The sequence below is a fragment of the Bufo gargarizans genome, chromosome 7 (genome assembly GCF_014858855.1).
Source record: "Bufo gargarizans isolate SCDJY-AF-19 chromosome 7, ASM1485885v1, whole genome shotgun sequence".
Lineage (NCBI taxonomy): Eukaryota > Metazoa > Chordata > Amphibia > Anura > Bufonidae > Bufo > Bufo gargarizans.
This window is the reverse complement of record NC_058086.1, coordinates 114,164,411-114,188,291: the sequence shown is the minus strand read 5'-3', so window position 1 is coordinate 114,188,291 and position 23,881 is coordinate 114,164,411. Positions and strand designations below refer to the sequence as shown.

Below are 23,881 nucleotides of genomic sequence, written 5' to 3'. Positions count from 1 at the left end.
CCTCCCGTAAAGGCTCGAAGGGGGCTGATTGGAGCGCCGAGAGCACCACATTCAGGTCCCAGGATGGAACTGGAGGGCGGTACGGCGGAACAGAGTGAGCCACCCCTTGTAAGAAGGTCTTAATTGGCCCCAGAGGGGCCAGGGGACGCTGGAGAAGAATAGACAGCGCCGAAATCTGTCCCTTCAGAGAACTGAGGCTCAGCCCCAGGTCCAGACCCGACTGGAGGAAGGACAGGATCGTGGGAAGAGAAAACCGGAGAGGTGGGATGCTCCGGGACTCACAGAACCCCAGATAGGACCTCCAAACCCGATAGTAGATCCTAGAGGACACGGGCTTACGAGCACGGATCATGGTGCGGACTACGTCCGCGGAGAAACCCCGTCGCGTTAAGACGGCGGTCTCAATAGCCACGCCGTCAAACGTAGCGAGCCTAAATGCTCGTGGAAGATCGGTCCCTGAGAGAGAAGGTCTTCCCTGGAGGGCAGTGGCCACGGTGCGTCTGCCAACAGCAACATTAGGTCGGCGTACCAAGACCGGCGGGGCCAATCCGGGGCGATCAGAATCGCGGGAACGCCCTCTGCCGCGATCCTCCGAAGAACCCGTGGCAGGAGGGGGAAAGGAGGAAAGACGTACAGAAGGGAGAAGTCGCGCCACGGAAGGACGAGCGCGTCGGCGCCGTACGCCTTCGGGTCCCGCGCCCTGGCCAGGTATCGGGGGACCTTGTGGTTGAATTTGGAAGCCATGAGGTCCACGTCGGGGCGACCCCAGCGAAGACAAAGGGCTTCGAACACCTCTGGGTGCAGGGACCATTCTCCCGGGTCGATGGTGGACCGGCTCAGGAAATCCGCCGCCCAGTTGTCCACCCCCGGGATGTAAATCGCGGATAAGGCCGGCACATGCGCCTCCGCCCAGAGGAGAATGAGGGTCACCTCTTGCATCGCTGCAGCGCTGCGAGTGCCTCCCTGATGGTTTATGTATGCCACAGCCGTGGCATTGTCCGATTGGATCCGAACAGGGTGGCCCCGCAGTAGATGGGTCCAGTGTCTGAGGGACAGAAGAATCGCCCTCAGTTCCAGAATATTGATTGGAAGTCTGGACTCCGATAGAGACCAGACGCCCTGGACGGACCGGGGAGGGAAAACCCCCCCCCACCCCCGTAAGCTGGCATCGGTGGTAACCACCAGCCAGTTCAGTGGGAGGAAGGACCTCCCCCGTAGAGGGATATGCAACCACCAGCTGAGGGAAGCCCGAGCCAGGGGAGGCAGAAGAAAGGTCCTGTCCAGACTCCTCGGTGATTTGTCCCAGGCCGACAGAATTGCCCTCTGAAAGGTGCGGGATCGGAATTGTGCGAACGGCACCGCTTCGAAACAGGCAACCATCTTCCCCAACAACCGCATGCTGGATCTGAGGGAAGGGCGGTGATGACGGAGGAGACTGCGAACAGACCCGCAAAGGGCCAGACGCTTGTCCGACGGGAGGCGGACCTCCGCCAACTCCGTATCCAGGAGCATCCCCAGGAAGATCAGCCGTCTGGAGGGGGTAAGAGAAGACTTGGGGTGGTTGATGATCCAACCGAACCGCGTCAGGGTCTCCAGAGTGAGTCCCACACTGCCGGATGCCTGAGAGAAGGAGGGTGCCTTGACCAAGATGTCGTCCAAGTAAGGGAGAAGAAAAACACTTCTTGAACGCAGAAGGGCCAAGACAGGGGCCAGGACCTTGGTGAATACTCGAGGAGCCGTCGCCAGACCAAAGGGAAGGGCGACGAATTGGAAGTGATCGTCCCCTACCGCGAAGCGCAGGAAGCGGTGATGACATGGAGCAACCGGAACGTGGAGATATGCATCCTGAACGTCGATTGAGGCCATGAAATCCCCTCTTTCCAGGGAGGCCACTGCGGACCTGAGAGACTCCATCCGGAATCTCTGCAGTCGGAGAAAACGGTTCAGGCGCTTTAGGTCCAAGATCGGTCGCACTGAGCCTTCCTTCTTGGGAACCACAAAGAGGTTCGAGTAGAACCCCCTGAACCTTTCCGACGGAGGCACGGGGGCGACGACACCCTTGTCCATTAGAGAGCGAATGGCCGTGAAGAAGGCGGCCGCTCGTACGGGATCCCGCGGAGGACGGGACCGGAAGAAACGGTCTGGCGGAATGGACGCAAATTCGATCTTGTATCCGCAAGATACAATCTCGAGCGCCCATGCGTCTGAGATGTGGGCCCGCCATACGTTCCTGAACAGTAGAAGGCGGCCCCCCACCCGGGTGGGTGGGGGCGCACCTTCAGGCAGAGGGCTGCTGGCCTGTGGGAGCCCGTGTGGGCTGGGGCTTGCGCCAGGTAGATTGCGTCCGAAAAAACGGCTTCTTGCGTCTATCCTGGGCTGGGCCAGAGGAAGAAGAACCGGCCGCGGGTCTAGACCCGGTGGGCTTGCGAAAGGACCGAAAACGGGACGAACCAGCGCGACCACGGGGGGCGCCCCTCGGCCTGGACTGGGGGAGGTGAGTACTCTTCCCACCTGTGGCCTCAGATATAAGTTCGTCCAGACGGGTTCCGAACAAGCGGGAACCCGTGAATGGTAGGCCAGCCAAAGAGCGTTTGGAAGCGGCGTCCGCCGCCCAAACCTTCAGCCAGAGTTCCCTCCTGACAGAAACTGCCAGGGCAGAGGAACGGGCAATGAGGGCACCCGCATCAAGAGAGGCCTCACAGACAAATTTTCCGGCCTGGACAATTAGTTGGGCTAAGGAACGGAGGTCCTGTAGAGGGACGTCCGACCCTAACTCCCGTTCCAGTTGCAAACCCCATTCAGAGACCGCTTTACCAGCCCAGGCGGAGGCAAAGACCGGTCTAAGGGCCGAACCAGAGGCAGTAAATATGGCCTTGGAGAGGGATTCCGTACGACGGTCCTCAGCAGACTGGAGGGAAGATCCGTCTTGTACAGGAATAGTAGTGCTTTTGGACAGGCGAGCCACGGGAGGATCAACCTTAGGCGGGGACGTCCACGTGGTCACAGAATCCGCTGGAAAGGGATAACAAATGTCCAGCTTTTTGGGTGTAACAAAGCGGACGTTAGGCCGGGTCCAAGCCTTGGACACCACAGAAGAAAAATCAGCGTGGATGGGAAAGACCTTGGAGGCCTGTCTGGGGCGAAGAAAGGACACGCCGGCCTGTTCAGAGCTGGGGGGGTCATCGTGTATGTGAAAGGTATCACGGATGCTAGTGATAAGATGCCCCACCGCGGACGCCAATTTGGACGGAAGCTCTGAGTCCATGTCCACGTCCGAATCCGCCAGTTCTCCCTCAGAAGGCGTATCCCTTTGAGAGGATAGACTTGACTGAGCTCGCACGCATGGCGGAGAGAGCGAAGCATCTGGAGAAGATGTGCGCTCAACCCTTGAACGTTTCTGAATATGCCGGGCCCTGGAAGATTCGCTGGGAGGCAGGGAATCAGTGGGGGCGGCAGAAACGGTAGTCCCAGCGGGTGCGACAGGGATTGTGGCAGCCTGCGGGAGAGGCGGTCTATCCACGAGACGGCCCACTACGTGTGTAAGGCTTTCCACCGCCTGAGACAGAGACCTAGCCCAGTCAGGGGGTTCAGAGGCACCGGGGGGCGCAGCAGAAAGCGGGCCCTGCACCGGGGCCTGACATGCAAGGCAATGCGGCTCAGATTGCCCACGCGGAAAAAGTTCCTTGCAGGCGGTACAGGCATGGTACCAGGGTTTGGGGGCACCCGTGGGATCTGACATGTTGAAAGAGTGGTCGTACCCTGATACAGAGACCACAAGGGGTTGCAGCAGCCTATGACCAGGAGGGTTAGGAGAGGGTTAACTGTCCTACCAGTGTCAGAAGAACGTCAGGAGTGAAGTCCAGATCAACAGCTGCAGAAAGGCAGCAACAGCAGAGAGCGTGCGTCCCAGAAACGCAATCTATGCACCAGGAGTCTCCCACGTGGCTCAGCTTCCAGAACGGAGTGAGGAAGCGCGGCAAAAAACCTCAGCAGAGGCGCGGGAAGAAGCTCCGCCCCCTACACGTTTGAATGTCTCCTGTGAAGGAGAACGTAACTCCGCCCCCAATGACGCGCGCGCGCGCGAAAAAAGAGCACGCCCCCTGCTGCCGTGACTCTCAGGTTTATGTCCGTAGAATAAGGCCCGCAGGCCCAAGTGCGCGGCGATATGCAGGTGGGTGACCTCACCGAGCCTCCTCTGTCACAATGTCCCCCGCCGAGCCCGAACCGCCGATGTCGGGCCTAAGCCCCGCCCCCCGATCACGCACGGAGCGGCGGCGGCGGGGAGGGAGAAGGATGTCAGGAGAGTAATCCGGGCCCAATAAACAGCGTGGGGAATCAGCCATTGGGGAGCGGAAGCAGCCGCAGATGGGGAGATCTACAGAGCGCTCAAATGACGACCACGGGTGCCCCCCCAAACCCAGTGCAAATAGGGACAGGGTATGGGCTGGAAAAGCCATCTTACCTGTCTTCACCCTCAGTTCCTTCCAGCAGGGTCGCCCCTTCAGCTACTGGCACCGCAGTGGCAGGAAGCTGGGAGAGGGGCTTTGCGTGCGGGCGACCCCCTAGCTGGCGGGATGTAGGGGAGCCATTGCTGCCCAGATCCCCTATTGCTTCTGTGGGGGAGGCAGCAGTGCAGATAGTTGGCACTGGCGCAGCTCACCCCGGGAGAGCAGAGAGGCCAATGCGTCTCTGGTATCCCTAGGAAAAAACAAAAATAAAATAACAAATTAGAGAAAAAATTACAACAAGGAGAAAACAGCCCTGCAGTAGCAGGGAGTGTCTTGCCTCCTTGGACACTAAGCTAAAACTGGTAGCCTCTATCTCCAGGCTGAGGGTATAGCTGATGGAGGAGGGGCTTAACAGTTTTACTTAGTGTCACGCCTCCTAGGGAGCTGAGCTATACCCAAGGTCTGTGTCCCCCAAGGAAAATGGGCGAGAAAAGGGTTTTAGTACACCGGAAGGGACTGGAGGCTGCCAATAATCAGAAACTCTGACAATGTCCAATAATGTAACTCCCTTCTATAGGGTGTGAAGTAGAGGGACAGTGAAGGAAGGACAATTTCTTCATCGATATGGAAGTCAGAGACCACCTTCGGGAGAAGGAATGGGCCGGAGAACCGCCTTAACCTTGTGAAGGGTTTTCTGCAAGAGAGCGCCCCCCAACTAATGGATGTGATAGCCACAAGAAAAAAACTACCTTCCAGGACAGGAGCTGGAGAGATATCCTGCAAGGGCTCAAAGGGAGAAGGCTGGAATGCTAAGAGAACTAAATTCAGATCCCAAGGCGGTAAAGGATGGTACGGAAGAACCGTATGTGCCACTCCCTGAAGGAAGGTTGCCATGGACACTGGAAAGCTGCCCCAGGACAGAAGCGCCAACACCTGACCCATCAAGGAACCAAGGACTAAACCAAGGTCCAACCCTGATTGCAGAAGGATAGGACCGTGGGGAGAGAAACAACGGAGTGAAGGGATGTCCCGGCTTTCACAGAAGCCCAGAAAGGACTTCCAGGTCCTATAATAGATCCTGAGCGATGCAGGCTTCCTGGCCTGAATTATAGTGAGGATGATGTCCGCCGAAAACCCTCTCCATGTCAGAATGACGGTTGCAATAGCCACTCTGTCAGCAAAATGCTGATGCAAGACCGGACCCTGTGTAAGAAGGTCATCTGAATGGCAGTGACCAAGGGCCGTCTCCTAGAAGTAGAACGAGGTCTGCGTACCACGCGCAATTGGGCCAATCTGGAGCGACTAGGATTTGTCGGCATGCCCTCCATCCTGATCTTCCGTAGAACCCTGGGTAGAAAGGGAAGGGGGAGAAAAAAAAAAAAAAAAAACACATATGGAGGGAAAACTCCCGCGAAAGAGATACCAGGGCGTCCATGCCGCATGCTTCCGGAACTCTTGCTCGGGAGAGAAAGGTGGGAAGCATTCGTGTAGATACCATAGCACACGCGGACCAATGGAGGAGTCCTTGTAGAAGGAGGGATGTGGAGGGCGCCACAGCCTACCAGTCGGGACCGGAGTGTACCTGGAAATTGAAGGCCACCAAACGAATACCCCGTGCAACAGATGAGGGAAGGTAGTAACGTAGGAACTACTAAGGCTAGGATAGGGGGAGAGGGATGTCCCACTGCAGCGACCACAAACTCTAGCATTAGTGAAAGGCTGCACCTATGGGGAGAACACACTGTAGCAGCTAAACCAGAGTGCCCGCATAACCACTTTCCCAGAGAAGGAGGAGTGGTGGATAGAGAATATAGAGTCAGTGAAACACTTGACTCACAGGAACGTACTCACCATATATGTGCAATGGTGTACGCACTACGTATTGATGCGGACAATATCATGACCGACTGTAACAATGGAGGCCCATGGAGATGGGGGTGGTCTCTAGGACACAAGTGATGCTAGGTAACCCCCTGAGAAGACAGGGGATGTAATAATCATGCCCAAAACCAGCACCAAAAAAGTATCAGGCCCCACGGGTACCGACTGTGCCACGCCCCCTTGTGAAATAAGCTTAGGCACCTAGAGCCGTGGCGCAGTTGAATTGCAGTATCCGAAGATGTTTAGTTATCCCCCTGCTAGTAGATCCTTGTGGAAGGGGGTAATGCAACAGGAAGCACGGTGATGTGCAACACTCCACCTATGGAAGGATAGCGCGACAGTCGGAACCGTATCCAATGGTGGTGCACTTACTTTACCTATGGAAGGTGGAATGCATATGGCAAGTACTTAAGCCAGTGGTAGGGAAAATTAGGCAGATTTGCCTTTCAGGAGCTCTGGAAAGATGTAGAGCCATAATGGAGGTCACTTTGGCTGTGTAAAGATTGCAAATGGTATACATTAGTTACACAGGGACAGAAGCAGTATACCTAGTCAGTAACATTGCTTCTAGCACAAAAACTCCCTGTACTGTTAGCAGTCAGTGAGGTACAGCTGGCTGGTGTTACTGTGTGTACTACTACTGTTACTACCTCTGGCACTGTATTTCATACTATTGGTAACTAAGATTTCTTCCAACAAAAATGATATGCTCACTGTGTAGAAAAAGTACGAAGCCTAAGGCTCTCAAACTTACTGGCTCATGTGCACTAGCAGAAGAGGGAAGAGGAGAGGGGAGAACACACGGCTACAGCTTGTATGTTTTTTTATTTGTTAGGATTCTGATTTATAGTCCCTTTAAGCAGGTGATGAGCAAGGCCCTGAAGACAGACTGGCATATCTGTCTAAAAACTCATGCATTGTATCTAAAGGAAGGAAGGTGCTAATGTGCTGAATTGGACAATTGACACTGGGCGTTTTACTTCTGTGCTGAAATAGATGCTGTCACCTAGTGCTGTTTGGCCAATTATTAGACAATGCGCCAATTGAATTTTTCTATACAGTAGTTGTTGAAACTGACACTAATTCCCCTTATCCCTTTATCTTTATATACAATATAGACCTTTTATTGGTCACGAGCAGTCTGAATAGATAAAATATATACTGTATTTTTTGCCCTATAAGACTGTTTTACAGGAGTACAATAAGAAAAAAATATATTTTATTAGATGTCAGATCAGGCCAGCAATCAGACCCCAAATGTTAATCAGACCTCACCTGAAAGCCCCAATCAGACTCCCAATGTTAATAAGCCCCTTAATCAGACCTCAGATCAGCCCCCTTGCCATTTAGAAGCCCCATTATGTGCCCCTAGTGCCATTTCAGATGCCCCCCAAGTGCCATTTCAGATGCCAACAAGTGCCACAGAGCAGATAAAAAAAGAAATTATAATTACCTCTCCTTCTCCTGGACGCCACCGCTACTCACCTCCAGCTTGCTCGGTCTTCCTCCTCCTCTGTCTGCTGTGCTGTGACCCGGCGCGCACAGCATGAGGTCATAGAGCGCCCTCACGCTGTACGCAGCCTGCACAGCCGACAGCAGAGGACCAGAAAGAGTACAGAGCCTTCACTGCTTCCCGGTCCTCTGGTACTAATGAGCGCTTCCAAAATGGAAGCGCTTCATTAGTATTCGCCCAATAAGACGCACACTTTTGATGGTGGAAAAATGCATCTTATGGGGCGAAAAATACGGTATACTTGCTATACTGTGACAAGACATGGAAGGAAGAGAGAAACACAGGCAAATAAGTGGGAAAAAATGGATTTTTTGTACTCACCGTAAAATCCTTTTCTCGTAGTAGGCATTGGAGGACACAGCACCATGGGTATATGCCCAGCTGCCACTAGGAGGCTGACACTAGAAACAAAACAGTGTTGGCTCCACCCAGGTGGGCTATACCCTTCTGCTAGAGCCAGAATAACTCAGTCAGTACAAAAGCAGTAGGAACGCCACACCTGAACTAAAAAGAGACTGAACGCCGACAAGTCTTGAACTGGAGAACCCAACAACCACAACAAATGCCGGAACCACAAACAAGAATAAATGCTCCAAAGGAAAGGGTGGGATCTGTGTCCCCCAATGCCTACTACGAGAAAAGGATTTTACGGTGAGTACAAAAAATCCATTTTTCTCGTGCGTGGCATTGGGGGACACAGCACCATGGGACGTCCCAAAGCAGTCCCTGAGGGAGGGAAGAAGAATGCCAAGACGGCAACCTAAAGCACCGCTGCCTGCGAACCTTACGCCCCAGGCTGGCGTCAGCAGAAGCCAGGGAATGAATATGGTAGAATTTAGAAAAAGTGTGAACTGACGCCCAGGTGGCGGCCCGGCAAAGCTGGGCAGCCGAAGCCCGATGACGCACCGCCCAGGAAGCCCCAACTGCCCTAGTCGAATGAGCGGTCAACCTGGAAGGGGGAGCACGGCCCTTTGCGGCGTACGCCTCCTTGACAGCCGACCGAACCCAGCGAGAGATGGTGGCCTTGGAGGCAGGCAAACCTTTATGAGGACCCGCCGGAACCAGGAAAAGAGAGTCCGAACGACGGAAGGGTTCCGTGAGGCGAAGGTACCAGCGGAGAGCCCGAACAACATGCAGGCAATGGAGAGACTTCTCCCGAGGGTGAGAAGGATTAGGGCAGAAGGAAGGACAATCTCCTCATTGATATGAAACGAGGAGACAACCTTAGGAAGAAAGGAAGGAACGGGGCGCAAAACCACCTTGTCCTGATGGAACACCAGGAAAGGCGACTGGCAGGAAAGCGCCGCCAGTTCGGAGACCCGGCGGATAGAGGTGATCGCCACAAGGAAGGCAACCTTAAACGATACAAACGACAGATGTCTGCCAAGGGCACAAAAGGAGAGGACTGAAGAGCATTGAGGACAAGATTCAGGTCCCACGGCTCCACCGGAAGGCGAAAGGGAGGGGCTCGGCGAGCGACACCCTGTAGAAAAGTCCTAACCTGAGCCCGCGCGGCCACAGGGCGCTGAAAAAGGACCGAAAGGGCAGAAATCTGCCCCCTGAGAGAAGCCAGGCGAAGCCCCTTTTCAAAACCAGCCTGAAGGCAGGCCAGAATATTAGGGACCGAAAAAAGGAGGGGACGAAAACGTCCGGACTCGCACCAAGCAAAGTACGCCCTCCAGGTCCGGTAGTAAATACGGGCCGACTGAGGCTTCCGAGCGCGAAGCATCGTCTGAATGACAGAGTCCGAGAGACCACGGGCCTTCAGGACCGCGGCCTCAACAGCCACGCCGTCAAACGAAGCTGCGGTAAATTTGGGTGGAACAGAGGGCCCTGCAAAAGGAGATCGCGGCGCAGGGGGAGACGCCACGGAACGTCGGCGAGCAGAAACACAAGATCTGCGTACCACGCCCTGCGGAGCCACCAGAATCGCCGGCACCCGGGCCTGCCTTGAGACGCTTGAGCACTCGAGGCAGAAGAGGGATGGGCGTAAAGAGATACAGAAGGTCGAACTGGGACCAAGGCAGAACTAGGGCATCGACCGCTAGAGCTTGCGGATCCCTGGACCGCGCGGCATAGCGCGGAAGCCTGTGATTTAGGCGAGACGCGAAGAGATCCACGTCCGGAGTTCCCCATCGGAGACACAGTTGTAGAAACACCTCCGGGTGGAGAGACCATTCGCCCGGGTCGACGAGCTGACGACTGAGAAAGTCTGCCGCCCAATTGTCGACTCCGGGAATGTGGACGGCGGAGAGAACGGGAACGTGTTCCTCCGCCCAACGCAGGATCTGAGAGGCCTCTTGCAGGGCCATCACGCTCCTGGTGCCCCCCTGATGATTCAGATAAGCCACGGCGGTGGAATTGTCCGTCTGAATCCGGATTGGGAGGCCGCGCAGACGAGAGGTCCAGTGCGACAGCGCTAAGAAAATTGCCCTGAGTTAGAGAACGTTGATCTGCAGGGAGGACTCCTGAACAGACCACAGACACTGAACCGTGAGGGACTCGAACACCGCTGCCCATCCCGAGAGACTGGCATCGGTCGTGATCACCGGCCAACTGGGAGGGAGGAAGGACCAGCCCAGGGACAACGTCCGGGGAAGCAACCACCAGGACAGATCCAGGCGAATCTGAGGGGGGAGACGGACAAGGCGATCGAGACCCTCCGGGGACTTGTCCCACCTGGATAGGATGAACAACTGAAGGTCCCGGGAGTGAAATTGGGAATAGGGAATGGCTTCGAATGAGGCCACCATCCTCCCCAGGACACGCATACACGTCCTGATGGTCAGAGAGGACGGCCCGCGGAGAAGATGCACCCCCGCCTGAAGAGAAGAGACCTTCTCTGGGGGAAGAAACACGTAAAATACGTTTGCCTGCCAAACATCCCGAAAGACGAGCAGGCGCCCCCCCACCGTGACTGGGATCGAGTCATGCGGAAGGAGGCTTAGTGGACTGGGGACGAGCGGGCTTGGGCTTGGCATGCCAAGAGGGCCTGGACTTAAAGGAAGGCCTGGAAGGCTTCTCATCAGATCGGGCGGGAGGGGCCCGAAAGGCCCGCGTCCGGGAGGACGACCCGGGGAAACGACGGCGGCGAGGCTGATTCTGAGGAAAAAGAGAACTCTTACCTCCGGTGGCCTCAGAGATGAGCTCCTCCAAGCGTTTCCCAAAAAGCTTTCCACCAAGAAAGGGAAGAGAGATCAGAGCCTTCTTGGAGGCGGAGTCCGCCGCCCAGGAACGAAGCCAGATGGTGCGGCGGATAGCCACAGAGTTGGCGGCCGCACGCCCGGAGCGGCGAGCCGATTCCATAGAGGCGTCACAAAGAAACTTGGAAGCCTGATAGATCTGGGAGGCAAGCACTGCCAGGTCCCCCTGGTCAGAGTCAGCAGGTAAGGCACGGAGAAGTTGCTTTGCCCAGATAGCGCATGCCTTGGCCACCCAGGAGCCAGCAAACGCAGGGCGGATGGCGGTGCCCGCTGCGATGAAAACGGACTTGGCCAAGGAGTCGACCCGTTTGTCAGCGGGATCCGACAAGGAAGCCGCATCAGCCAGGGGAAGCGTAGTAGGTTTCGCCAGTCGAGCGACCTGAGGATCCACCAGAGGGGGAATCGGCCAGAGATTGACCGAATCCTCTCGAGAAGGGATAAGGGACATCAGAGGCCTTTGTGAGATGAAGGCGCCGGTCAGGGTGGCGCCACTCCTTGGCAAGGAGCGCGTCCAGATCCTCGTGATTCGGGAAAAACACCGTGGACCGCTTAGAACGGCGGAAGGACACCGCCTCCAGGGAGGAGGACGAAGGAACGTCCTGTACATGGAGCGCGTCCCAAACGGCCCTGATGAGATCCTGTACGGCTGCCGACATCGCCGAGCACCGCTCAGATTCAGAATCTGAAGCGGAGGAGTCCCCAGGAGCGGCGGAAGCGGCTGAAGAAGAAATCTCGCCCGACTCAGACCTAACCGGGGAGCAATCCGGGGTAGCGGAGGAGGAGTGGGACCCAGCCGAGACCGTACGTGGTCGCTTGCGGGACCGAGTGCCGGAGCCAGGACGGGAACTGACGCCAGGCGTATCACCAGCGGTAGGGGCCCTGCCAGAGGCGGCCGCAATCTGGGCAGGGAGACTGTCCAGGGACTGTGCCAGGGATTGGGAGAGGCTAGCAAGGCTACCTATGGCCTGGGACAGGGTAGCAGCCCATTCCGGGAGAACCGACAAAGTGGAGGCCGCAGGAGCGGACTGGGCGGGCCTGGGGTTGAGGCACTGCACACAGAGGGATGTAGGTTGGCCGCATGGGAACTTCCTATTACACACAGAGCAGGCGTAATGAGTGGAAATGGCGGCGGAGGGAGTGGGGGCCTGACCAGAGGAAGACATGAGGGCGGATGGTGGAGCCTGTAAAGAAAAAGTCAGCCAGAGGCTGCCTACCACTACCAATGGTGCTGTGTCCCAGGAAGCCGATCGCAGGAGAGCAGGATGGCGACGAGCAGAGACAGGAGCAGGGCTAAGAAACGCCGTTCAGAAGCAGAAACGCGCCCCCCCCCCCAGCAGCCCACGCTGGCGCTGGATTGGGCGAAAAAAAAAGACCTCCCAGAGCGCCACCCACAAGGGGAGGGACGCAGGGGAAAAAAAGCAGGGTGACCTGCTAGCAGGTCATGTCTGCCTCCTACGGACACTAGAACTAGACTGAGTTATTCTGGCTCTAGCAGAAGGGTATAGCCCACCTGGGTGGAGCCAACACTTTTTTGTTTCTAGTGTCAGCCTCCTAGTGGCAGCTGGGCATATACCCATGGTGCTGTGTCCCCCAATGCCACGCACGAGAAATGGGGGAAGTTTAACCACAGGGCTTCTCTTGAACATCTAGGAATGCTTTAAAAATGCACATGAATACGAGTAGAGAGAAAACAGACAAAAGATCACCTGTACAAGCGTCTCTTGGGATTCTTGATCAAACGAGTGTGATTCTGCCTCAGGAATGTCTTCCGCCAAAACATCCTCCTTTAAAAAAAAAACAAAAAAAAAAACACATTCACTTTCAGGCCATGTACTCTAAATGGCTAAAGCCTATATTACACCTGCTAATTTTTCAGCAGATGATAGTTAAAGAGTGAGTGTGTGAACGCTTAGTAGCCATCATCTTGTAGTGTAATAATGCCAGCAACTGCCCGATTAACAAGCAAACACTTGGTCATCAGGCAATCTAAATGTTTTGACACATTAAAAAAATAATATATTGTTTGAAGGCTGCAGATCGTGGTGTCTAATCATGATCTGCAGCCGGCAAACCACAGCACGAGGACAAGTGATGGCATATCAATTGCTTCTCCCTGTTCTGTGGAGGAAGTTGTTACATGTAATAGCCGTTGTCTCTTCCACTAGTGAGCAGGCAATTACCGGGAGGAAATGCTTACCTTTCAATCTATCATCTGCCACATCGGGCTGTCTAATACAGCCTTAAATAAATATCTTCAGGTGGTGTCAACCTTCCAAATTGAGCTCAGCTAGAAGTACAGGACAAAGAAGGTGGTATACCTGCAGGTTCAGACTACACAGGGTCTGCTTATGTTCTGTATGCCAAGGGACAAATCGGCCTAAATGCTGTTCACACAATGATATTAATCAAGTGTAATCATAAACTAGTTTTTTTTTACGCTGGTAATGACAAAACTAAATTATACATAAAAGGGCTTGCAAAGAAGTAAGGAACATCGGTGAGAAGGTCCAAGGTGGTTCCCAAAACATTCAATGAAACAAACCTCTGGTTCAACTCTCTGGATTGTCCTCAGCTTTTTGTTAACAGGCAAGTCAGGCTCCTCCATGGACTGTTCTGTGGTCTCCACAGAGGTCTCTTCCCCTTCTTCTCGTTGACGTTTCGACATAGAAGAGCTTGGTGTCGCTGAAGCTGTAAAAGTGATCTAGTTTTAGGTAACTGTAAATTTACGTATGATTATATTACAAGAATATTATAGCTGTAGAAACTTACAGTTGGTAAACACTGATGAAGATGTAGACGGCCTCTCTATAGGAGAGCTTTGGACAACGTCCACAGAGGGTTCTGGAGTGCAAGGTTCTATAGAAGCATGTGACTGCTGGGTGGGCTGGACAAAAGCAGTTTGCTGCTGGACAGCTGGAACGGCTTGTGAGAGTGATGACTGAACATTGGGGCTGGTTGAACGAACAGATCCACTGGTACTTCCAAATACCGGAACATGCTCCAAAAGACCTTCTGACTGCATTGCTACATAAAATTAAACAAAATTGTGCTAAAAATTAAGCCCAAGTACTATCTTATACTCTACTGCAAAAATAAGAAAATGGGCCTAATGTAAAACTAATATAGGCACGCAGCAATTTATATTGAAGTTACAGGATACATGCCTTCTTGTGTCTCCACTTGAGTGGTGGGCATAACCGTAGCCGTCGGGGTAGTTGTTGGAGTAGAGACAACAGCTGGGGTGACCATAGGGCGAATACTAGCTCTTGGTGGTCTTTGTGCTGTTGTCACTTTACTTGGTGTGGCCACAACTGGAGTAGGCCTGATATTAGCAGTTGGTGGTTCGGTCATACTGGCCCTGGAACATCAGGAACATATGAAAAGCAGTTTTATAATTTTAACAGACACAGCTTAAAGGGAACCTGTCACCAGGATTGTGTGTATAGACCTGAGGACATAGGTTGCTAGATGGCCGCTAGCACAGCCGCAATATCCAGTCCCCATAGCTCTGTGTGCTTTTATAGTGTAAAAAAAAACAAAACTATTTTATACATATGCAAGTTTACCTGAGATGAGTACTGTCCTTGACTCATCTGAGGTTAATTGGCATATGTATCAAACTTTTTTTACACAATAAAAGCACAGCGCTATGGGGACTGGGTATTCACCCCATTACTTTGAAAGAGGTGAAATTACCGTCACCAGCGACCACACTATCCAACTGTTTGCATAGACAAATAGCTGTGGTTCACCTGATTAAAACACTTATTGATCTGAGGCTCCATTCCCAAGATGTTATAATTTTTCTTAATATATAAATTAGGCCTTTGGTGCCATGAGAGCATCACCATTTCTCTTGTTACATCCAAGCTCCAGTACTCCTAGACTTGGACTGCATGATATTCTGGGGTAAGAACTATGTTAAGCCCAGGAGCAGAACAGAGACCCACCATTAGGGACGTTCTGTTAGTGAACGGGGTGGTGAAGTCTGAGTGAACAGGAAAATTTGAATTTTGTACTTACAGTAAAATCCCTTTTTTCATTCAATTCATTGGGGGACACAGCACCATTGGTATAGATCCAGCTACCACTAGAATATACCCTCTTCACAGACAGTAGGCTAATCAGTTTGTACCAATAGCATTAGGAGAGAGAAACAAAAGAACCAACATGTCCTGGACTGGGAAAGGAAGAGCAGCAGCCCAGTGACAAAAATAAATGAAAACAAAGGGTGGGATCCGAGTCCCCCAATGAATTGAACGAGACACGGATTTTACTGTAGAGTACAAAAAGTCAATTTTCTCGTTAATGTCATTGGGGGACAGCACCATGGGATGTCCCAAAGCAGCCCCCGTGGGAAGGAATTCTCATGCAAAAAGTTGGGCGCACAGGTGCAGGAGAACCATGTGACAACAAAACCAAGAGGCCATAGCATGAAATTGTAGATCAAAAACTAAGGAAGTGTGCTGAGAGGCTCCAGGACCAGGAACAGTGCAAAGAAATAAAATTGTGCAAGACCAGTAGGATACCAAGAACAAGTGACCAAAAAAAAAAAAAAAAAACATATGCAAGAAAGGAACAAAGGAAAGACGCCCAGCTCCACCCAAGGTTGGAAAAATAAAGAAGCTAGAGGATAGGGAGCAGTACTAGATGTCCTGCGCAAGAAGCGAGAGTTGATCAAGTGCGCACTAGAGAGCCAGATGAAGGATCTGGAAGAGCCAGGGTTCCCCCCCTGAAGAAATAGGAAAGCAGCACAACCGGAAAGGCGCCTGTCGGTAATTTGGTAATTGCCTAGCGCTCTGCATATAGGATGTTCCAGGAGGAGGATCTATAAGAGGACAGATCCAACAAGAAAAATAAGACCATGAGGGAACCTAGCAGAAGAGAAAATGCCTGGGAAAAGGACAGGAGCAGTCCTGAACCAAGAGGAGAAAAATAAAATAAAAATCCTGGAGACAAACTAAGGGTCCATTCACACGTCCGTAGTGTATTTTGGATCCGCAAATTGCGGATCAGCAATGCACCTGGCCGGCACCCCCATAGAACTTCCTATTCTTGTCCGCAATTGCGCACAAGTATAGGACATTTTTTTTTATCCGGAGCCACGGACCGGAAGATCGGGGGCTCGCTCCGGAAATGCTGATGCGGACAGCACACTGGATTTTGTAAAAGAATCGCCAGACATCCGCATTCTTTTCTGACATGGAATTCGCCTGGGAAAGACGGGAGAGACTACACTGACATGTAGAAACTTAGCTACCAGCTGAGCACAATGAAACCTACAAGGAAGGTGGAGAAACTGACAGGTGCAGACAATGGCAAGGCCTAAGCGAACGGCACTTCTGTCATGCAGGACAACTAATCAGAGAACATAAGGGAGTACCAAGAATGCCCGGACCATGGAAGAATTACGGGACCATGTCCGATACCAGAGCGAGCAGCGGACAATTCCACCCACCAAGTAGGTGTGTGGCGCTCACTAGTCCTGTTACAGCCATATCAGAGAGGATGTCCAGCAATGACCCAAAAACTGCATGAGCGGCTGGTACTGACAATGCTACGTATCCCTGCAGGATAGAACATCCAGTGGTGATCCAGGTACTCTGCCAGGACTGGGCCATGTAACTCTGAAAACAAAGCAGAGAGGCAGTAACAACAACTCGAGTACTCCATCCATGAAATGGGGTAACGCGGCTGTGCGGAATACAGTAGTACTTTATAGGGTTGACAAAGAACAAACCTAGCATGATAGCCAACAACCTGCCCATGGCAGAGGGAGTGTGGTTGTCTGGTGCATAACAGGACTTAGAAGACCTGTTAAGTAGTGCATCAAGCAATAAAGTAAAAATCATGCCTAGTACAGGGGCAACAAATAGACTAGGTGCACTAAGAGGGCCTGGTTCAGGAGGTACTGCACCAGGCGTCAGATCTGAACAGGCCAGCTATATACTGGATCTAACAGTTGCAACTGTACTCCGCCCAAGAAAGGGGGTGGGGGGGGCATATGGTTACCAGGTAGATACTACAAACAGGATGGTTTGTCGGATACAGTGCCTTGGGATAGTACAAGTACACCACCGAGGACGACAGTAAAGGGGTGCCAGATGCAGAGTCAAAACAGTAATGAATACAGTGTCTGGGGATGGTACCATCACTCCACATGGAGAGGGGCCACATGATTGCCTAGCACAGATTAGAGCCAGGAAATGGCAATGAAGGAGCCATATTGGCCACATACTGTAACAGGGGACAACACTTGGAGATACTACAAATACTCTGCCTGAGAATGGGAGTAATCTGGCTGCATGATGTACACAATGAGTGGAGACATAGCTACAGCATCTGGAAATGGTATAAGTACTCCACTTGATGAAAGAGTAATATGACTGCGTGGTGCACACTAGAACCAGACCGGTGCAATGGCTACGGCATCTGTACTTTGCCTGATAAGGGAGAAATATGTCTGAATGGTGCACACTAGAACCAGACCAGTATAATTGCTACAGCGTCTGGAGAAGTAATCGTGAAAAACTATAAGGGGCAGTATACTAGATAAAACTTTACTTTTAACGATATATAGGAGATAAAAAGGCCCCTACAGACAAACAAGTAAGACGTGCGTACCCTCAGCGTAGGGAGAGAGCACTGACTGTTACAAAACAAAAATATTGATGGTGGGCTGGACAGATATAGACGTCAGGGGAGGGTGTGTACTACCCACTAGTCCTAGTACCTCCCTACTTGTCCTAGTCCACCCTAAAAAGTGTGTCCAAGGGATAGGGTCCAAAAAGCCCTGCAAGGGGTGGCCCAGACTGGAACTCTGATCCTATATTGAAAGCCCTAATGAGGCCCTAACCAATAGGAAAAATAATTCCATACATTGGAACAACACAGATGCAGATTGTTAGAGATGTACCCCACCAAACCCCCAATAGGGATTAAACGGGGGAATACTCAAGTGACCTGACGCGTTTCTTCAATAGAGGCCCCAGGATTCTTCAGGGGACACGGGGCATGAATGATGGTTATCCCTACCGGCCTATAGCCCAATAGTTGGGGAATAACCTGTACAGTCGCTGCAGTCAGTATGTGGCTAAGCTTAAAGGTAACAATAAAAATAAAAATAAAACACAAAGCATGAATATAGTAACCAGAATGAATCTCCACCAATCATCCAGTATGGGACAATGGAGGAGAATAACTCACTTTTTGGTGGCTGCGGTCAGCGTATGGCTGTGGACCCAAACATAAGCAAGACCCAGGGTGGTGGCGTCTGCTGTAGTAGAGTAACCGGCAGCAAATGGGGCGATACTACCCCATTATAAAGGCTGAGGGGCCAAGAGAGACGCGTCATCAGTAGCTGGCTACAGCCGAGACGCCTGCTGATGAAGTCATGTGAAGCGTCTCACTATCACGGTCATGTGATCGGAGAAACCGAAGTCACATGACCGCACATGCGCACCAAACCCCTGGCTGATGCGTTTCATGAGGCTAGAGGTGGAACGCACAGCTGAGACTGAAGTTCCGCATCATGTGACCGCAGAGACGCACCGACGTCAAGCGCGGCCGCGTCATAGCAGCGGCCACAGGATCGGAGTCAGGCAGCAGCCGCACTTGCGCAGAAGTGCCCCAGACGGCAGGTAAAGACCAACAGTTCAATCTCAATACTGTCAGTTTGGCAGGCCGTTGGGCTGGGGCGCAATTCATGTCATGCAGAAACCGCTCCTCCGGTCTGCACAATCTCATAACTGGACCGCCCCCTAGTGGTTAATCCACTGAAGGCATAGTCACAGGGAGAAATCCGCTCCAGTATGAATTAAAATGAATAGGGAGAGGGGAGCAAACACAAAAGGGGGAGCAAACAACTCATTGGTCCAGCAGGACCATAACCCCCTTGTCCCTCTCACACATTCTTAGGGGACATGGCAGTGTGTGCCCACTGTCCCACATAAAAGACCCCCCAAAAAAGGGGGTTTATATGACCAAATCAGCCCACAGGGCTGAACAAGAACATTAGTGATCAGAGAAAACTGAAATTCAATTGTTCATTGAGACCATGAGGGGCAACCGTATTTAGAGTGAACGTCCACCAACATTCTCTTTGTAGAATGTGTTTATTCCAGTCGCCACCACGTGCGGGTTTAGCCACACGTTCAATGGCCATGAAACTAATGGACGCAGGGCGTCCATCATGGGACAACTGCACATGGTGAGCTATGGGGGTATCCCTGTTACGGATGTCACTTTAGTGTTCCCCCATACGTTTGCGCAGTTCCCTGAAGGTTTTGCCAATGTAGCGTAACCCACATACACAAGTTATTAAATAAATCACACCGGCTGTGCGGCAGTTTATAAAACCCCTCACATGGTGGACAGTGTTGTTGGGTTCTCCAATGAACGTCTTGCCCTGTGACAGGCAGCCACAGAAGCTGCAATGTCCGCACCTGTGGCATCCCGTCACAGGCTTATCCAACCACGTCCGTGGCTTCGCTGAAGGGGTAAAGTGACTGTGTACCAGCCTATCCCTTGAGTTATTACCTCTCCTGAAGGTGAGGGAAACGGAGGGATTAAGAACCTCTGACAGGTCTGGGTCCATCAATAAACTGTCCCAGTGACGTGCCAGGATCCTCCTCACTTGGGAAGCAGCAGCATCAAATGTACCTACCAGACAGTACCTTGAGATTCACGTGCCCTACTGATCGTGGGGTAGAGTAATTCCGTTCGTGTGCATACTTTAGTTTTCTCATAGGCCAGTCTGAGGGTAATCATTTTGTTCTGAGCAGTTACGTTTTAATCTCAGGTACTGTCTGGTGGGAATCCCTCTCTTAAGAGGGACAGGATGACTAAGGAGGGAGTTGGTGGAAGTGGGTTTACGGTAAATATAAGTGCTCAGACCGCCTTTATCATCCCTGAAGATAACCACACCCAAGAAAGGGGGGTGATCCTTAACAATGACAGAAGTAAACCTCAGGTTGAAGTTACAGTGACCTGGAACACTCTCGGACTAGGACGGTGTGTTGAATATAGCCCCTGGTAATAGTGAAATTACTCCAGCTGAAAAACAAGCTACATCGGAACCAGGAAAGTCTGCTGGATACAGCATTTGGCAGTGGTACAAGTACCCCCTGTGAAGGGGAAGTCGTATGTACCCGGGACACCATATGGGTGTGGAGGCGTTCTAAACAAGATGGTGGGTAAAGCACCACCTACTGGAGAGGCAGCAAGCTTACCTGGGCGATTAAATACCTGACCACTAAAATCCACTAAAGGGGATGCCAACCCTGGAGAGGAGTGGTTACTCAGTGGACATTTGTTTTTGACCACCAAGAGAGATTCTGTATGGCAGAAGACCGCCTGATGCTCTGTTCCGAGTCAGAATCGGTGCAGAGGAGTCCCCCAATAAGGCAGAAGAAACCTGAGGCGTCTTCCCTCAGTGCTAGTCCCGTCCTGGGAAGAAACAGTGCTAGTCCCATCCTGGGAAGAAACCAGGATGCAGGGGATGAGCGGGACCTATGAGGGTAGGCTGCTATTGGACTCTGCCCCCTGATATGGACCGAGGCAGGAAGCATGGGGGGGGGTAACCAGACTGAGCCCAGAATCCAGTCACTGCAGGCCAGCCAGGCTTATAGCAAAGCAACCCTCAGCCACTGCAGGAGCAGATGCAATCCAGGGGGATGGTTGGAGGGAAGGGTACCTGCCACAACATGAACCACCGAACAGGGGCCCAAGATAGTGCATCCCACCAATGACGCTACATGCAGGGGAGGGGCACTGTGAAGATGGGGAAAGCACCCTCTGTGAAGAACACCTCTTCTTCCCACCGGAAATTCCCTGCAGAGACCTCTAGAAGGCCATGAGGCAGGCAACTCCCCTAGAATAAAAACAGGAAGCCAGAAAAAATGTCAGGAAAGAATTTGGCCTAGTCCCAGCAGGAGCCAGGGGCTAGATTAGATAATGTAGCCAAAAAAAAAATGAGGCCCCCCCGGCAGACTGATGCTGCAGAATGCTGGGAGGCAGAAAAAAAAAAAAGCTACAAAAGGCTACAAAAAAGGTTACACACGGAGGGGGGGTCAAAGCGACCCCCATTAGTGAGAAAAATGGCTCAATAGAACCCCTGAATGGAAGAAAAAAAAAAAAATAGGAAAAAAGATGTGGCCTTGTCACAACTGGAGCCAGGGATCAAAGTAGATGCAGCAGCCGAAAACGAAGGACCCTTAGCAGCGGACCTGGGGAGGTGTAGAAGGAATGCCCTGAGGAAGAGGGAAGGGCGGGGGGGGGGGGGGGGGGGGGTCATAGCGACCCCCCCCCCCCATGTACAGAGATCCTGGATGCCAGGAAATAGGCAGGAACTGGTGCAGCCTAGTCCAGCCTGTAAAGTGAAGAGAAAAAAAATAAAATAAAATAAAATAAAATAAAAAGTAGCAGCAAGACCTGCAGAAGTGCAGGTCATGTCTGCCTCCTACAGACACTAGACTAAAACAGATTAATCTAGAGTCTGGAGAGGGTATAGCCCACCTGGGCAGAGGCAATCTTTCATTTCTAGTGTCGTCTCCTAGTGGTAGCTCGGCATATACCCATGGTGCTGTGTCCCCCAATAAAATTGAGGGAAAAAAAAAATAACTCTGCAGCCCACAGTGGGGCAACTACTGGACTGCCAGGGAGCTGCCCATGACAAAAAGGTAGAGAAGAAACACAATGCATTGAGACACTACTAATGCAAGGACAGTCTTTATCCAGAAGACTGTAAAAGACGTTCGTCCTGCAGAAGAAGGCTTACGAAGGCAGACACAGCCTCAACAGTTTAAGAATAGGATGAGGTGGTATTCTGGATGGCATCCTAAGACTAGGTGGTAACTATCAAGTATATTGCCTAATAAGGAAAAATACATCAGGAAAGGAATTCCTATGAACACTTCTTCCCATTAATTTGCCTGAAAACCGCGAAGTGTAATAGGGACTTAAGTGGCGACATTTACTTCCATCATGCCTCCTATTCATAAATTGGCGGTTTCTTTCACTGCAGAGAACGGCGCCCATTTGCTTATTACTGCCTCCGACCAGTTACAGGTTATATCTGTGTGACTGGTGCCCTGCAATAACCAGAAAGCACTTTCCCTTACCAGCAGGGAAAGCAGTAATGTCCAGGCCTGAAAAAGGACTTAACGACCTTTTGTGATTTAGTACACGTGGTGGTTTAAAGGGAACCTGTCATCAACTTTATGCTGACCTCATTGAGGGCAGCATAAATTAGTGACAGAAATGCAGATTTCAGAGGTGTGTCACTCATGACCTAAAAGTAAGTGGTTGCCGAGAACCAGCATCTTAATCACTGCAGCCCAGGCCTTGAAAAGAGTCAAATCTACCTGAGAGGAGTCATGGTTGTTCATAATCTCCTGCTCTCCCACCCATCTGCTGATTGGCAGTCCTCTCCTAGAGAGAAAGGGAGAAAACTAAGTAGAAGACTGTCAGTCATCAGCAGGTGGGCAGGAATTATGTACGACCATGACTCTTCTCAGGTGGTCGGGACTCTTTTCCAGGCCAGGTCTGCAATGATTGTGATATTGGTTCTCGGCAACCACTTACCTTTAACTTATAAATGACAGACGGCTGAAATCTACTCACCCGTCTCTACTTCATTAATTCTGCCGTTAGTAAGGTTAGCATAAAGTTGATGACCGGTTCCCTTTAACAGTTGTAACTTATTTTTTGGACTAATGAAATAATTTTTGCAGCATTTTCTTTTTCTGTGACACCTAGGGCTTTTGTTTAATATTTTTTTTGTTTTATTTGGAGAAAACTGTGCAAAACACTTTATAAAGCCTTTAATGTCTTAATTTAGAAATGGTCATAAACATGAAAACAAGGGGAACATTAGGACTCAGGTCCTGGTCTTGGGGTAGCCCCACTAGACTGTAGATAGCTTTCCTTTGTCTAAGGGGTAGTCTGGGGAAAGCTTTTATTGGTAGTATACATGACAATTACTGACTGGCTTCCTTTACATCAGGACCTTTGTGATGTTCATTTAGCAAATCCTGCTGTACAACCAGTCTAATACCTAACTGAGAAATGCTGAATTTGTGATGGACTATTCAAATAAGTTTTGGAGATCTCGGTCTAAATACTAGGTTTTTCTTGAACAGAAGTGTCTTCTTCCTGTTCTTGAACAGGTTTAAAGAATGCGAAGTTACAATCACTCTACTTACATTCCCCTTTCACCAGGTGCAGCAGTCGGTTTAACTGTAATTTGTCTCTGCTCTGGCCCCTGCAAAATGAAAGTCCGATATAAGCTGGGAACTACTGAAGTCAAGCCTGCCCTCAGGTTTTTTGCTTTACCTTTGAGGGCTCCTGAGTCTCATCTCTCTGCTCATGGTGCCGTTCCTGCTGCTCACGCAGCTCTCGCTCCAGGCGACAGATCCTCCCTTCGTACTGTGATTTCAAAGCGCTCATTCTAACATCTAGTTCTTCCTTCTGCTGTTCAAGGGAATTAAGTCGCTGCTTCAAGTCTTCCTTTTCACTTGATAATTGCTCCTTTAATGCTGTTTAAAAATGCAACAAACTTAAACAGCTAAAGACATATACCAGATGTAAACTACCGTATTTTTCACTTTATAAAAAACACACCTACGTTTTTAAGACAGAAAATAAAAATATATATGTATTTAGAACCAAAAAGGTGTGCTTTTGAACTAATGGTGGGCTGTGGATGAAGCACTGTTATGGGGGATATCTGTGGATGAGGCACTGTTATGGGGGATTATCTATGGATGACACACACATGGCATCTTAGGCTGGTCCCCTCATGGCCCTATGTGTCACATTATTAAGGTGTCCCCTCA

General features: G+C 51.4%; 1 protein-coding gene across 1 annotated transcript in view; it reads right to left on the bottom strand.

Moving 5' to 3' along the window:
- TPR (translocated promoter region, nuclear basket protein) overlaps positions 1-23,881 on the bottom strand; it is a 190,365-nt gene that overhangs the window by 13,429 nt on the left and 153,055 nt on the right. The window contains 6 exon segments of the mRNA XM_044300517.1: positions 12,752-12,829; positions 13,588-13,733; positions 13,815-14,069; positions 14,210-14,403; positions 23,249-23,307; positions 23,379-23,581. Coding sequence (XP_044156452.1) covers positions 12,752-12,829; positions 13,588-13,733; positions 13,815-14,069; positions 14,210-14,403; positions 23,249-23,307; positions 23,379-23,581 — 935 coding nt within the window.